At 40.0% G+C, this 16,560-nt stretch overlaps 1 protein-coding gene across 1 annotated transcript in view; it reads right to left on the bottom strand.

Moving 5' to 3' along the window:
* The window catches only part of LOC132999107 (collagen and calcium-binding EGF domain-containing protein 1-like), a 45,996-nt gene extending 36,274 nt beyond the window's left edge, over positions 1-9,722 (bottom strand). Inside the window, exons 1-2 of the mRNA XM_061068895.1 lie at positions 9,399-9,722; positions 7,406-7,486 (exon numbers count right to left, since the gene is read on the bottom strand). Coding sequence (XP_060924878.1) covers positions 7,406-7,486; positions 9,399-9,511 — 194 coding nt within the window. The 5' untranslated portion in view covers positions 9,512-9,722. The remainder of the gene's footprint in view (positions 1-7,405; positions 7,487-9,398) is intronic.
* Between the last annotated feature and the right edge of the window lie 6,838 nt (positions 9,723-16,560).

The following is a 16,560-nucleotide window of genomic DNA, read 5'->3' as shown; positions in this document are numbered from 1 at the left end:
TGTACCACATTTGAAGAAACTCCTTCAAGGCGTTCTTGAGATAGCATGTTCACAAAAATGTGATGGACAGACAGACAGAGAAGCAGACAACATAACACCTCAGGCCACTGTCTATTGCCGGCATAGAGACATCAAAACCAATGTGGCAAACGAAAGGAATGGAAAAGAACACATGTCATCATATGGGCACAAACCAGAACATTATGCCAATCGAGTGAATGGTTGGTTCCTATTACTGGAGCCCACAGGTCCTGTCAGACTCAACAGCTGAGATTGTTGAGAGACAAAGGCCTAAGAAAGGATCAGAAAATCCACTGCTCTAACTTCCTGCACAGACAATACAGAGACATTTCATTCTGATGCATAAATAAACATGCAAGCTCACGCACACACATCACACAGATACTCGATACACGCTATGTATATTTGGCTTGGCACAGACTGGAATCCGACCTCCAGCAAAGACGGAATAAGAAACGCAAAACAAGCAAAACAACAGAAATTGCGCTGATTCAACGTCATCATTGTGAGAGCCACAGCAGAGGGGGTAGGAGACCTGCGGCTCGCCAGGCCTCTGTTTAGATTGTGAGATCAGCAAAAGGTTTACGTCTGCACAACACCCCAAAACCATCTGAGACAGACACACAATCATGTTGTAGACATTTAACAAACAATCTTCTCCACAATAAAAGCATTTTGATTGGAGCATGCGAAGACATTGGGAAGATCAGCAAAGCCAAAAGCGACTGAGGGAAAGAAGTGAAAAGAGTTTAGCGTAGTGCGCTGGCAACAGGTTTTGTGGAATCTGGATTCATTTCTAAACGGCAGGTTCTACTTGGACAAAGTCAACATCATTAGAAATTCAGTATATCTATCTATAGATCTATAATAGGATTGCTGGACTTTTCTATAAAAGGATCACTTTCCTGGAATCTCACAGAGAAAAGAAACTCTAATGTTAAGTGTTACCATAATTTAAGAACCATCATTTGCTTCAGTGTTTTCATTGCAACTGAGCCCAATTTCTTTGGGAAGGTGTGAACTTTTCCAAATCGTTAACATGCCACATTCAATCAAAACTCTATAGATATATGCAGGCTATTACTTTTCCCAGATTATTTGAATATGAGAACATAGTGCCAGGTGCAGAAATAAGAGATGATAATCAGATATTATTGGAAAATGCAGCCTGTCGACATGGCAGACCTGTGGTTAGAGCGACCTGTTCTGGGTCAAATACAGTTTACGAACTTCAATTGTCCAATCCAAACTTAGCAGCCATAATGGCAGTCATCGAAAACCCTTGGATTTCTTCACATGTAGTAAAAACAACACTACATATGTCGGGAGGATGGTGTTTTTTTAATCTCCTCTCCAAAACCATAATCAAATCACTTGTTAACCTGTCAGGTTAAGAAGCTTTTATAACTAAATGTAACTTCTACGCCCAAGGACCACATTCACTGTATGGATGCAACCAGGGCCGGCCCTGGCAATGTTGGCGCCCTAGGCGGGATTTCAGAATGGCGCCCCCCCCAACATACACACGCAAATTGTCATGCATCCCCAAGAACTTTTGGACTGTATACAGATGCACACACAGGCAGACAAAATTCTAAGCTATAAAAAATATAAAAATATAAAAAGTCTGAAATCAGCTATACTGACAGCATATCATGTCATGTCGACAAAAATAAACATTAATGATGTCTGCAATCGGGGTGATTCTACCTCTATATTGTTCTTTCTTCTCCTCCCCTACTTTGCTGCGCATTCTGAATCGTGCACCTGATAATTTAATCCTTTTTTGACTCAGCTTCAACTCTCACAGTCTAACACGCCCCCCAACACACACACACAAGAGAGTATGTGCTTGTGTGTTTCTGTCTGTTTGGACACAACTGACAAATGTGTGGATTAAGCAGTGTTTGGCAAGTTACTGAAAATTAGTAATTAGTTACAGTTAGTAATTGAATTATCCAACCAGTTACTGTATATCAAAAGTAATTAGTTACTAGGGAAAGTAACTTTTAAGTTACTTTTATTTGTCAACAAACCAGGTGAATCCAACATGTCTGTTTAAGAAGAAGATCAGCTGCTGGAGATCGCAAATGACGGCGGCCTTAAAAGTATGTTTGAGAAAACAACTCTACCGGTGTCCTGGATTAAAGTCACGGCAGAATACCCTGAGATCTCCACAACAGCACTAACAACTCTGTTGCCATTTCCGACATCATATCTGTAGTGACATCGGTGGAATTATTTTTCACGAATTAATGTTTATTTTAAATAACAAAACAACCTCTCCAAAGCGCACAGAAGCGCATCGTGTGGGTAATGGAGCTTTGGTATCCGTTCGTCTCCGTCTATCTGGTAACTTACCGCGCAATAATTAATTTGAGGCCGCATATTAACAATTCGTTAATTTCGTTAAATAAATAAAAAATCTACCGATGTCACTAGAGGCCGTACCAGAGGGACTCCGTAGTGAGGCTCCGTAGCCGAACCTTAACGGCTGGTCTGTGAAAATATAGTCTGACGTCCAACCTTGTCTTCTTGTCTGCAAGTGTTCATTTTTCACAAAAGAGAGTAACGCGAGTAACGAACTCATTTAAATTTCAGTAATTGTAACTGTGTTACTTGATTTAAAAAAAATACTTTGTTACATGCTCGTTACCGCTAAAAGTAGTGGAATTACAGTAACGCGTTACACTCCAAACACTGGGATTAAGTACATAATTGAAGATGGGGACATTTTTATCATGTGGCGGCAATAAACAGGGAAATGAAGGAGAACAGCGGAGAAATCGAAAGTATGGGATGTATATTTAATCATGGATATAATATATCACTTATATCGTATGAAATATATCAATTTTCAGTGTGTTTTCCGGCCCGATTTGCTCGCAGCGAGCGAAAAAAATAGACCCCGAAACCATCGCTGCAGATCGCGAGCCGGCCGCGGCGCATCCCGCAGCTTCCCGGCACGACGCTGCCGGTGCGAACAGCCCAATTATTTAACATGGGCGCGGAAAGGAAGCGGACAGCTTTCGTGGCTCTTCGCGGCGCTTATATCTCCGGCGCGTCCCCGGGTTTAGAAGATGATGCTCTGATGTGAATGTGTTGGTTTTTATTGCATGTGTCACGTCATGATAAATCAGTCCCTTGTGCCGCCCTCTCGGCATTTTGCGCCCTTGGCAACCGCCTACTTCGCCTATGCCAGGAGCCGCCCCTGGATGCAACCCACTGATGCAGTCAGTGTTATTGACAGCTTGAAGTAATGTTCTTTGCTTTATTCTATTCAGCCCCAGTGTACATTGTACAAGTACATTACTTTTTCGTCTGACCTACCACCCGAGGGGATACTTCTACCTCTTTCATAAAATACTTTTCTTGAAATAGTGCTTTCAACCGATTCATGAAGCTTCAGCCTAAATAAGATGTTTGGCAACATGTGATCAAATCTGACAGAGATCATTGCTGTAGCCACTTAAACTATTGTACACTAACTAGAAATGAGAAGCCTGCTTTTTTTTACATCTGCATGAAATTGAGAAACCATTGCCTAAAAAAGCCCATTTCCTGTTGTCCTGAGGGTCAACGATTTCATGCGCAGCTAAGAGTCAACAATGATAACAGACCTCATCAGGCGCCACTCTTGCTAGAGTGTCAAGAATTAAATCACATAAGGGAAATGGGAAAATCGTTGTGAAAGAAGAAGAGAAAAAAGGAAAAATGGAGCAGAGAAAAGGAAATATAAAATCAAGGCTCTTTGTCACAGATGCAGCTAAATAATGCAAAAAACAAAATATTTGCCAATAAGAGACCTGATCAGTCATTGTTATGACCTCACTCTACTGACAAAGGCTCAGTTTGAGACTGACACATATGAAAAAGGACACCAAGACAATGGAAGTGCCATTAAAAAAAGCAAAACAATAATCAAACTCAAATCACAAGAAAATCAAGAAACAAAATGGGTTGGAGTCGTGTCAACCAAAAGGAACAAAGAGGGGAAAACACAGAGTCAGCCATGCAGTGGGCCATGGCACACAGCTCACCCCCCTCAATTACCTAAAGAAAAAGTCTATAAAACAAAGGAAACAGATGACTGGTCTGCTGTAGACCGCCAGCACATAACTAAAATAACTCAAAGGGCACTCACTAGTCCTCTTCAATGCAATCAAGCTGCGCCAAATCAAACACTCTGTGATATCAGCCTCCTAAATGGGCCTGATTTTCATTAAGACACATTCATTATTCTCTGGGAAATCAATGGAAATGTAAAAAAAAGCACTATGTTAGAAACAAACGGCATTAAAGTGTAGGCAGTGTCACACGACAACAGTCATTAACACCAGCTAAACCCACATCGTTGAGATCTGGATGTTCAGTGATGTTAAGCTTTTTAATCCTATGGTTTCTTAATGTTTTGATCAAAGTTAATACTTTAAACATTACAGATAACTCCATCTCATAGTCTTTGTCAGTCTTTTTGTATATATAGATTTATAATAGCTGTGATTAATGTATTCCTGATGGTTTTTGAGGTTTGATGAATAGCTATAGTATACATTGAAACCTCAGTACGCTACTTGTTGGTCTGTCCCCAATGTTTACATTAGCAGCCAGATTTATAACTGGTCTGGTATTAAATCAACATACAAAGTTGGCTTATAAATTAGTGGTCTGGTGGTCTGCGTGAACATGGTGGCCTGGGATTGAGTAAAATTCTCTGCCAGTGTTAATCTTTCCGTCCGCTGTTGACAGACAGGATGAATTATCCAGAAAACCTAGAACAACATGGTCAGTTAGAATCCGATCCAGCTAACACCGTAACCGTTATTCTTCAATAGGCCTTAGGGCTACCTGTTTAAAAAGTACACATCAATCCACATAAACTTTAAACTTGTTCAAATGAAAAAATGCGATGGCCTCTTCAACGTGCTCCTCTCTGACTTAAATGTAATATTCACTTACACATCGACACATGAGATCAATCTGTTTCCCTTGTAGTTAATTGCAAACACTATTTGATCCAGATCTGTGCTTAACCGCCTTGAGAAACAAGTAAAAGGAAAAATACAGCCTCATCTAACCCACCTCCTCGAGCACCGTACATCTCTTATATAACCAGAAATTCAACAAGACACAGAGCCTGTTCCAGTCTAAACTTGAAGGTAAACAGATCAAATGGTCTGGCCTCACACCAGACCTGGTGCCTCATTTATTAAAGGATCTTCTTATGACAAAAAACAACTCCAGGCATTTGGATTAAAAAGAAAGTTATGTCAAAATGTCAAAATGAGCGATTTTCGTGGAATTTCTCCTGTTGTGTGTGATGTATCTCGGGCTCAAAGTCTTACAGCCTGTCATTGCATCTGCATTGGATTCATCACTTACCTTTAACGTATGTTGACCTCAACAAGCTCATATGATATGATGGAGTAGCAATATGATACACCCCTTGAGACTGTGAATGTTTTCAAAGAAGAGCAAGAAGAAACCAATTTCTTCAAGTAATATGTCACATCTTTCAAACCCTGCCCCAAGATTCCCCTTTTAAGGCCCATTTATGCTCATGGTTAGATATGGACTTTGAGAATTGGAAAGAAACTAGAGGCGTCATTATGATGTAACTTGGTTAACAATGCAGATAATTTGCCTCTTTATTGAAGTTGTTTCTATACCTTCAAATTATAATGGTGTTCCGTCCAGGAACAGCCTGTTTTACGGCATACATCATACACCAACAATCGGAGCCAGAGCTAGCAGCGAGAGGCAGCTAGCTGCCATTCTCAATACGGACATCCCAGTAGAGCCACCAAAGAAACTGAAGAGGACATAGTCGGTGGAAACGGAGAAGAGAAGAAGATAAGAAGCAAAAAAATGTAACAAACCAAAACAGAGTGAATAGCGGAGCATATTTTACCAGACTGATCTCGACCCAGCGTTTTATTTATTTAGGTAAATCATAACTTTTGCTTGTTCGCTTTGTCTTGTGCTTTTCTGCTTGATGATGGGGAGTGTAACTGAATTTGTCGACTCTCTCACTACAACAGAAGCCAGGCAAACCTATTTTGAAATTAGCCAAACAATTCGCTCTGATTTGATTTGAGCTACTGTTCTCTCTGATTCCAGACAAACACCCGAAAAACTTTTTCAGTCGATTCTGTGTCTTCTGAGGTCCCCTGTTTATTCTCTTGTCAGCTTGTTAAAAAACGCACCCGTGAAGAGGTGCGTACATCGGAAGGCTTGGAAACAACTTGTAATTACAACAATGAACTACAGATCCCACCTGTAGGGGAAGCCCAAGTGTAGCCGAGAGAGAATCTTGCATTGTGTTGCTTTAAGATGTACATTATCACAACCTCTTCCACCATCGACATGTTTGTTACTATCAGACACTCACAATTTACGCTGAGGTCCCTCTAGTGGATTTAAAGATAAACAACCATGCCATTGTAAAGGACACATTGGAACTATGGTTCCATGGTTTGAAATTAGCCTCTCTCTTTTCAAATAGACGGCAGCATAAATTAACCTTTAGATTTTCTATCCTCTAATGTCTGTAAATGTATATGAACACAATTATCTAATCACTTGTGAGCCTATAGTAGAAAAAAAATTGCTGCGGGAAATGACTATAAACAGTCTGTTGTCCTTAGCTTCCCCTGGATGGATGCAATGGAATAAAAATAACTAATCACATCCTCTCCTTTCAGACTACTTCTACTTTTTAGGTTATGATGCAGGCCTGACTCCCTGGGGGGGGGACTCCTTCCCTCAATGTTTGAGCTCTGGACCCAAGCTGAGAAAGTTCAAGTTCAAGTTTTGTTTCACTGTCACAAAGCCAGGCGGTTGGGATTCAGTTCAGAACAGATGGAAACTGCAGTGCAAAGGAAAGTTATAAGTCTTCATAAAAGGGACCTTGCAGCACACTACAAAGTGAGGTTGGAATAAATGGTTCTACAATGAATGTGTCTTTGGCCATGTTCAGACTTTGGTTTGGTTATTAAAAAGAGTTAGCAATAAAAGATAAGGGGAAAAGGGGGTAGTAGCTGCTGTGGGTGGACAAATTATGGTGCTTATACCAAGTGCATCTTCCCTCTATGAATAATGGTTTACAGAAAATTACTATTTTCTCTCTGAAGAGGATATTTCGGTTTCCCAGAGTGGGATTTACAGTGTGGAGTTCTGGAAATGACTTGGCAGTGTGGTTTAGTGGTTAAGGAAATCTTCCCATAACCCCAGAATGTTTCAGGTTCAATTCTCCCGAAAAGCTGCCACTTGTCAAGACTGTCGTTTTCTGGGAAAGGACAGTCAGCTCAGTATCAAAATGTAAATACACAATGTACAGTGACTGTGGATTCAATCAGTGGCTCAGGGAGACCTGATGTCCTACCTGAAACAAGTGCTGTTCTTCCCTCCTGCTCTGACACAGGGATACTCCACCGTCAGGATCTTACTCTCTGGACACTCCGCTCTGAGAGAACAAAGACACACGGAAACAGATGTAATTGATCTGCTCTTTTACACAGTTGTTACACAGTTTGCCTCCAACTGGAAGGGGAGAGAGAGAGATGGGGAATGACACTGAACAGAGGTCGTGGGCTGGAGGTTCATGGTCGGCACGTTAACCTCTAATCCAGCAGGGCTCCCCCCTGCTCGTAGTTTAAACACTTACACCTGGTGGGTGACGAGTGTCCCATGAAGATTAACACCAAAAGTGGTTTGACCTAAATGCCCCTGGACATTGCACAATATTATATATATGATATTATAGTGGAGCCCTGCTGATACTGCAGTTTTCAGGCCAATATCGACATTGATACAGAAATTAAAGATAAGCCCATTGATGAATTAAACTTTCGCAATATTCTCCACAATCAGTTCAATGTTTTTAAATGTACAATATATAACTTTGGCTTTAACAATAACAAATGATGTTGAAGCAGTGTTGGATTATTGGAGTGGTCTTCACCACCACTGCTCAGGCAACAGCTTGAGCTGGGTTTGGCTTTAGCCATTTAAAAAAGTCATGCAGTCCTTAAGTAGTATACATGGTTTAGGTAAAGGATGGCTTCTTCAGCATGATGATAGATTTCCCTATTTAATACTTTATAATTTAATATCAGGATATGGGTTTTATTGAACAGTTTATTAGACCCAGCAAGAAATGTAATGGCGCATCTTGGCTTCTGTGAAATTGTGACAAGCACTGTTCCCCATTTTGTGACATTTTATGGCCAAATTGTTAATCGATTCTTGAGGAAATTAACAGATAACTCAAATAATTGTTAAAGACAAACTAGTTATAATTAAGATTTATTACAAGTAAAGAATCAGATGAAAATTGGTTGGTGCTCAAACTGGTTAGGCTTATTTAATTTAGCACCAAGAAAATGAAGAATACTAGAAGTGACCGATATGGCCAAGCTGATTTATTGATCTAGCTGTAGAACTGATGTCATACAGATTTCAAGATATAAACCAAACTAACAACAAACAAGCTCCTCATTTGATTTGTGTTACAGTGCAGTGGTAGCCTACACATTTGTTTCAACTAAACCATGTCCAGGCTCTTGAAGGTATTAACTTCTGAATGTGTTTATTTAACTGGGGGCATCAGTGGATGATTTCATCCCACTGTAACACAACCCACTGAATTTAAACTGAAGCTCTAAAAAAATTAACCCGATGTGGTTCCTTGTAATTGGACAAGACGAAAAGAATAAAGATAGGAATACAAAAATAGGCTACTGTTGGTTTATTATCTGAGGTTGAAGCTGCTGCTCAGCGGTTTGCCCCTCAGTGGTTAATCGGTACATTGGGCGCATGTGCTCCCCTCACATCCCCTGACACTGACCTCCTCTCTCCGGGCACGATGATAGCATCTGTCATGTTGTGTCTGAACATAAGTAACATTTGGCTCTGCGCAGCGACTCCAACCATTTGGAGTCCCCCTGTTGCCTTTTTTGCATTTCCCTGAAGATCACAGTGGATTAGACGAGCAACAGAGGTTCATCTAGGGGTCTCCTCTTTGACAGCATCCAATTAAACACAGACTAAACTCTATTATGGATTTTGGCACCGTGCGTAAATCAGACAGGGAACTCCTTGTTTAGGGTTTAAATTAACAGTAGAAAAAAACTTTGCGATGTGAGTGGAGAGCAGGTTTACCTAGTTTTAATGTCACTTTAATATTATAATCACAAGTAAACCAATTCAATAATTGTGACATGAATTGAAATACATACACATGGATGTAGCTTCTGAAGCGTTATGCGTCATGATTAAAAAAAACCCGTCATTATCCCTGGATGAGTTTGTCCTGATATTACAGCTCATTCACAAAAACCACAGATATATTTCCGTATCCACTTGTCAGGACTCACCTCGATGTGTCCACTGCGAGCGTCGTCCTGATAGAGCTGGCACCGGACTCCCACAGGAAAACCACACAGATTGCGCCAAACGGTAAAAGAGTCGCACCATAAAGTTGACCCATGTCCCCTTCTGCGCTCCAGGACAGACGATCTGCTCAAGATAAAAACGCCCTCACATCAACAGGTCGCCTCTGTTTTCATCTGTCATTGACCCAAGAAGGTGGTGGCACCGAAACCTCAGAAATCCTCGACAAGTATCCCGCGGAGTGGATGCTGGTGGAGCCTGTGCGGACAGTGAGAGCTGCGCTGCGCATCCGGAGCCCAACTTTACGCACTGAGGCAGGGGCAGACCCCTTGGAGAGCTACTGGAGGGTTTACGACTCAGTTTGTTACCGCTCACTAATCCCTCTGGATTTACATTCCTGATGAAGAAGATACCGCAACTGAGCAGACAGCCTCGCTGCCCAACGCTGTGATGACGGATAACAACATGCCTAATCCAACATAATAATAAAAATAAACAACAGCAATAATAATAATAAACTTAATCACAGGATCACCACCGAGCTCTTCTGATATGTTGAAAGTCAAAAACACTTTTCTAACTTCAGTTTCATAACATGAGCTGGAAGGAATTCAGGGAGGTAGTAGGCTGCAACATGTGAAACATTAAGTTAATTAGATTCAAGTTGGGAAAACACAACAACAAATTACAAAACACAGCAAAAGAACAACTACAAAACCCAACAAATGGAAAAAAACTCTCATTAGCTAAATATGACTGATTTAACTGAGGTATCTGCTGTTTTGAATGCACTGCCCCTATAAATATATACCTTTGGTACCAGGCTGCTTTGTGTTATGTTGATGTTAATTTTTTAAGTGCTGTTGTGTTTTCCCATTTGTCGTGGGATTTGCACTTCAGGGCCACCTTACTGAGCTGATTAATCCCAAATCACAACAGCACAGTACAGAACGCCAAACAGACCGTTTTACTTGATGCACTGACCCTTTAACAATGATAATGGCTCTCAGTAAAATGTATACCTCTGCCATGGACCATCGGTCCCATTAAAATTAATTCAAGCTGCACCGAATTTTACACACTCAGAGACATCAGTTAACTAAATCTTTTTTCATTAAGATCCATGAAATATTCCCGGGGAAAACTTTGAAAAACATCCTATCTGACAATGTTAAAGGAAGTTTCATGGAAATCCATCCACAAACCAACCAACAGACAAATGGACAGAGGTGAAAACACAACCTCCTGGTGGAGGTTATACAAACAAAGCATGACAAACAGATGCTTTTTTTTTGAGTTTCAGTTAAGTCTCAGATCATCTAGGTTCCATATATGTGTAGCTAAAAGCAGTTTCTCCATGTTTGGATATAATTTTGTGAACAGCCAGACCGGTGCCAACCTCTAGTCTACTGTGCAGTTGCTGAAGCAAAGGATCCAAGATGTTTTTTTTGGCCATGAACAACAGTGTGATTTATAAAGATGCAGGATTAGTTCTTTGGCAGAATGGAAATTCATGGCAGAGCTTTGACAGTCACGGTGGTATGGTCCTTGTTAGGACTTGAGCAGTGATCAGTTAACCGAAGCTGTCTGAAAGAACAATATGAAGGCATAGACGTACTAATGAGTTATGTTAAACTGTTAAAATTGAAATCCAATATGATTCAGTGGCATGAGGACTGACTTTCCGTCTTTCATCTCCATCCATCCATCATCTAAACCGCTTATCCTTTGATGGATGCACGGAGCAGGAGCCAATCCAAGCTGACATTAGGTAAAGGTGGGTACATCCAGGTCAAGTCTCTTTGCCACCTTAATATTTTAACTTATCCATCCATTTATATTGATGGAGATGTTGGCACTCAGGTCACTGCACTTAAACAAGAGAGCCAGATGCATCATTAAAGCGTTGTTGATTTATCTGTATTTTGTTGTAACAGCATGTGTCATGAAGCTTTTCCCCACAGCTGTGTCCCAAATTTCCCAAAAGACAGGGAACTCTTTATCCCTGATCACTGTGTGTACTTGATCATGAGACAACTTGCACAATACTGGTGGAGCAACGAGCTCGCAGATAAGGGAAGAAAAGGTTAAGGACATGATAATCACTGGATCACCCAAGAGCTGCTCACTGCAGATGCTTCCGGTGTCACAGCTGAAGAAATAACATTTTCATTTATCGCATGTCACAGCATCTATATCTGCTCTGTTTCATGCACATTAGAAAGACAGAAAACATGAAACTCTTACACAAATACAGTTTCCCTTTCATTGAATTTAGTGCCGACAATCTATTCACCATGTGTCATTGCATTTGCTCTTTTGCCAGTTTGGATTCTGTTTCATAGAAAGCAAATGAAAAATGTTGGAAAGTCGTAAGTTTAGAGGAGAAAAAAGGATAAACGTGAAGAGAGGAGGACTTAAAACAGAAGAAGAGAGGACAGAGGGATTGATAAAAACAGTTTCCATACCGAGGTCACTTTTGTATAAATAATGCTCGCTCATTATTCATGTAGTTGTTTGTTTTTTATCTTACTTGCAATCACAGCATCATTACCGGAGCTGTAAGTTTGCCATGGACTTTAGGAATTGGACCGTTCCTACAGCTATCTGATTAACTGTGTACAGGAAGTGTATTTTTTTTACAATATTGTGATGAAGGCAAATATCTATGTTAACATAAAAAAAAACAACCACATTAATGAACTGACAAGTTTTGTTAACTTTATATTTTTGTTTGTTTTTACCAGCGCTGAAGAGAATATGCCTAATTTCTTAAAAATTCCTGTAAAACAAGATTCTGCATCTTTATCCCTCTGCTTGACATACAATCTATATAAAATAACACTAATAAAAAATACCATTAATACAAATTAGAACCTCCCCTGGAAGAGTAATGGAGTGAAAACGGAGCCAAATGGTTTCATATTGCTCAATATTTTCTCTATAAGAACCTGATGAGGGAACAAATCCTGTAAAAAATATTTGTGGTGTATTACACATACGTCACTACAAATCAGTGGATGTATTAAGTATTATAAAGAACACTTATGACACAATACAGCATAAAGTAGCATGAGGTCATAGTTTCACAGCAGGTATCTCACCCGAAGCACAAGTCTTTATCAGAATAACAACATTCTGGGGGATTTATTCCAGTCCTGTTTATGATATAATTATTAGGGAGGGTTAGGTTATGAATATGACTGTTTCTTACGACCCCTATGATGAAGTTACGGGTTATTCCATTATTGTGAGAGCAGTGGTCTGACCAATAGTCACCTCTGTGGAAAGCACGGCAAAGTGGTCAGAGGCTGGTCAGGCGATGTTTGGTCTCTTACACGTCTATTCCCCCCGGTGCGTGGAGTTCTTGGCCACTGCTCAATAGAAACAGCTGGTTTTATTCACCATAAATGAATCATGCAAAAAATACACTTGCACTCACTTACACACGGGCTGCGTACATGCACTGTGACTGTGTCAAATTAAATCCTACAGTCTCCTTTGGCTCGCTCCCCACAGAATCAAATAAATTCATAAAATACATAAAGCAACATTATTAGAGAACCGCAGGAAAAGGTGGCTGTTGAAAAGGAGGCCTCTGCTCCGTTATTACGACCACACAGGCCACGGCTCCTCTTGTTCCCACGAAGGATATCGTCTCCTGTCTTGGTTTACTTAGGTTGTGGTTTTTATTTGGTGTTTGTCTATCTGCTTATGAGCACACTGGAAGAAATGTGGTTTTCATTGAGGGCTCGGGCCAAATTCTTCATCGTTACCAACTGCTTGTCATTCATGGATGAAAGTTGTGAAACATAAAAGGGAAGAAATAATGCTCAGCTTCCCAAAGGAGTTAGAGGAGATTTTGAAGTTGTAGCACAAAACGGACACAGAGTATTGCTTGTCACCTTTAGCCGCTGAGAATACACTTGTACGTCTTCACCACTAAGTCCTCAGCATTATATGGAATTCATCATTAATTTATAATTTTTTAAAGGCACACAAACTATTTACTGGCAGTAATAGGATAAATATCATATTGCCCCACAAAGAATACATTTGCATACTTTATAACGGAAGCTCTATTTACTTGAGGGAATACGGATTTGATGAAAACACCTACATATGACACATGTATGTATGTTAACACTTGGTTGGTTGGTGCTGACGTGATCTTCATAACGTCAACAATCAGTTTCATGGACATACAACACGTTTCGTGCCAACATGCCAAGCTGTGCTAAAGAGAAGTACACTGGAAATAAAATCCACAACCAGATGAACACACTAGTTCAACAACGCATGACATCATCCTGGTCTAAGTGAATGAGCAGCATTTCCATTGAAGCCTTGATGCATTCGTGTGAGTCCTAATCAGTAAAGTATGCAAGTGTTTAATTTGAGATTGATTCATAATGAATGGGACCTCCAATAAAAGTAGCCTGTTGAGTTTTTAAACCAGAGCAGTAGAGCACTAGTTTGATCTTTGAGCCCAGTTCTGTTAATATTTCATGTAAAAAGAAGGAAGACTAGAAATTAGAAAATTTCTGAAATCTTTTCACAGACTCTTTGAAGGTACTTTATGAGGGAGGAAATGTATTTTAAAAACTGTGCACTAAAATACATACAATCCAGTTATTTCTGATGGTAACCAACAATGTCACCATCTTTTTATCTGCCTCACAGCCAAGTTGTCACAGCACTGCTGACAGATAGGCATTCGAAAGAGCTGACCACACTACTCTACTGATGTATTGTGGTGACACAATCTCAGACTTTGAAGTTCCTTCCCTTCAATGACCCAAAATTGAGTTATCATCAACACACCATCACTCTAATGTCATCAGGAGTCCGTCCCTACATTTACCTAGTCCATGATACCATCTATAAGGGGGAAATTTGCCTCTCTAGATTGTCTTGTCTTCAAGTCTCCTCTTTCAGACATGTCTATACAAGTGGAGGCTCAGCATCTGAACATGAAGGATTCACAGATTTCTCACATTATTATCATATTGAGGTTGTTTTTACTGGGATAAATTTAGTCTTCTTCATCTTTAAGATAGAGGACAGGATAGAGAACAGGAACTACTTGTATTTCTTACCTGAGATGCAGCCAAGAAATGATAATTCCCAACAGCCCACTTCAGATGAATCAGAGCATCAGAGCCTCCTGCAGAAAGGGAGGCAGACAACCTTTCACAACTTCCATCGTATCTGGATGATTCACAGACATGTTGCCACACAAATTATTTTCAACTCGTGTCAATGTATGAGAGAAACTTGCAGACTGCATTTCAACTTGAGATGTGGGCAAAAAAAAACATTAATTAATTAATTCCCTTATGTTTGGTCTGAACTGAGAAAGGCCATCAAGCTAAAGGACACCTGCATAATTAAGGCTCAGAAGCAAATACTAAATGAGAGAGTGAGGCAGCATTTATGAATTGATGCTGACCAGATACATGGAGAACTTTCATCACATCTTTCCAGTGAAGTCCTCAAGGAAGTATCCAAGTTCCTGGAAATTACAAAGTCTTCACACAAGCAGGTCCAGTTGCTCTGTAAACATTTACAAACTCCGAAGATACTATGACGATGTTGGATGATTGAAAACCTTCACAGATAAACCCAAAGGAAAACAAACTCTGGTGATAAATCTATTTTATCCCCTGACTGGCCTTCACTTGTATGGAAATGAGAACATATTCTCCTCATCAGAAAAAAGCATGTCCACGGGTCCTTCTTCCACATTTCAGTCTTAAACGGATAAAGATGCTTTTCCTCTTTTTCAAAAAGTTTATAGTTTATGTATTAGATTTGTATCAAAAACTATGTCCTGAATAAACTCCCTTACTCTCTCTCAAACCTCACTTTAGACAACCATTACCTTTTTCGATTATGTGTCAGTCATTATAAGAGCTGGTTTCCCCTTCTTAGAATTAAATAAAAAGTCTTATACACTGTGGATATTACACAACGTTATTAGATATAATGCTGCACAGACATTTTTTGGCATTAAATTATATTTAATTTGGTGAAACAACTGCAGATCAGTTCTGAAGAAAGTACAAAAACATACGTTTAGAGAACTACTCTGACCAATGTAATGGTTTTATCCCTCACAGTCCATCATGACATCCACACTAAATAAGAAACATTTACCAGCCCTTGCAAAAAGTGAAAATCTCTCTCGCCTCATGACATCTTTGAAAGTATGGTGACCTAATGTCACGGTGCTGCACGGACATAACTTATTTTTACAAGTGTGCTCGGAAGACAAATAGATATTTACAGCCTCTATACACCAGGCTCTTCATGTTTCTATTTGATTTATTAATAATCGTAGTCCTCCATTGCCATTAGCCATATAGTCGCATTTACTGTTGCCATAAAATACTGACAAGACGTTTGAGGCAAACCCGGCCTCAGCTGGAACATCCTCTACGCGAATATGCTGTAATTCTGTTTTTATTATTGTCTTGACTCCTGTTGCTTGGAAACTGAGGAAGTTTCAGAAATGTGAGTGTTGCATGTCTCTCTTATCGCAGTAAACACCTGACTGTTGGAGCCAAATAACACAGAAGCTATCCATCAATGTCACCCGGCCTCTAATATGAATTTACATTGCACAACGTTTCACTATTGGTTTGTGTGCAGCAGAGGCAAAAGTTGATAAATTGACATTTTGGCTCACCTTTCAAAAAATAATAATGTCTGATTTCTTGAGTTCACTATTTCTGGCAATTATTTGGTTCTATTACAGCAGTAGATCTAGTCGAACATGTTTTTTAACAATCACTTAAACATCTCTTTATTGAGTCTCATTACATTTCTGCAGGAGTTGAGATCAGGATGTCATGGAGTAAATGCCTTATTCCACTGGTCTCACACGAACATGGACCTGCAGGGGTCTTTTCTCCAGTGGGACTAAGTATGAACTTGTAAAAACAGTGCGGTATCACCTCTTATTGTTTCATGAAATTCAAGCTGGAAAACATAGGTTTCTTTCCTGCTTATAAAAAGCTCTAGAGATGTAGAGCGGCCAGTGGAAAATTATTTTTAGGTTTACTTTACAAGGGTTGGTCCCCCCCTTCAAACTGCTGCTCAACGTCTGACTTTTAGCTTGAGAACCACGCAGGGCTCTTCTGG

Source organism: Limanda limanda, chromosome 3, assembly GCF_963576545.1.
Source record: "Limanda limanda chromosome 3, fLimLim1.1, whole genome shotgun sequence".
In the NCBI taxonomy this organism is placed as follows: Eukaryota; Metazoa; Chordata; class Actinopteri; order Pleuronectiformes; family Pleuronectidae; genus Limanda; species Limanda limanda.
This window is presented reverse-complemented; position numbering and strand designations above follow the sequence as displayed.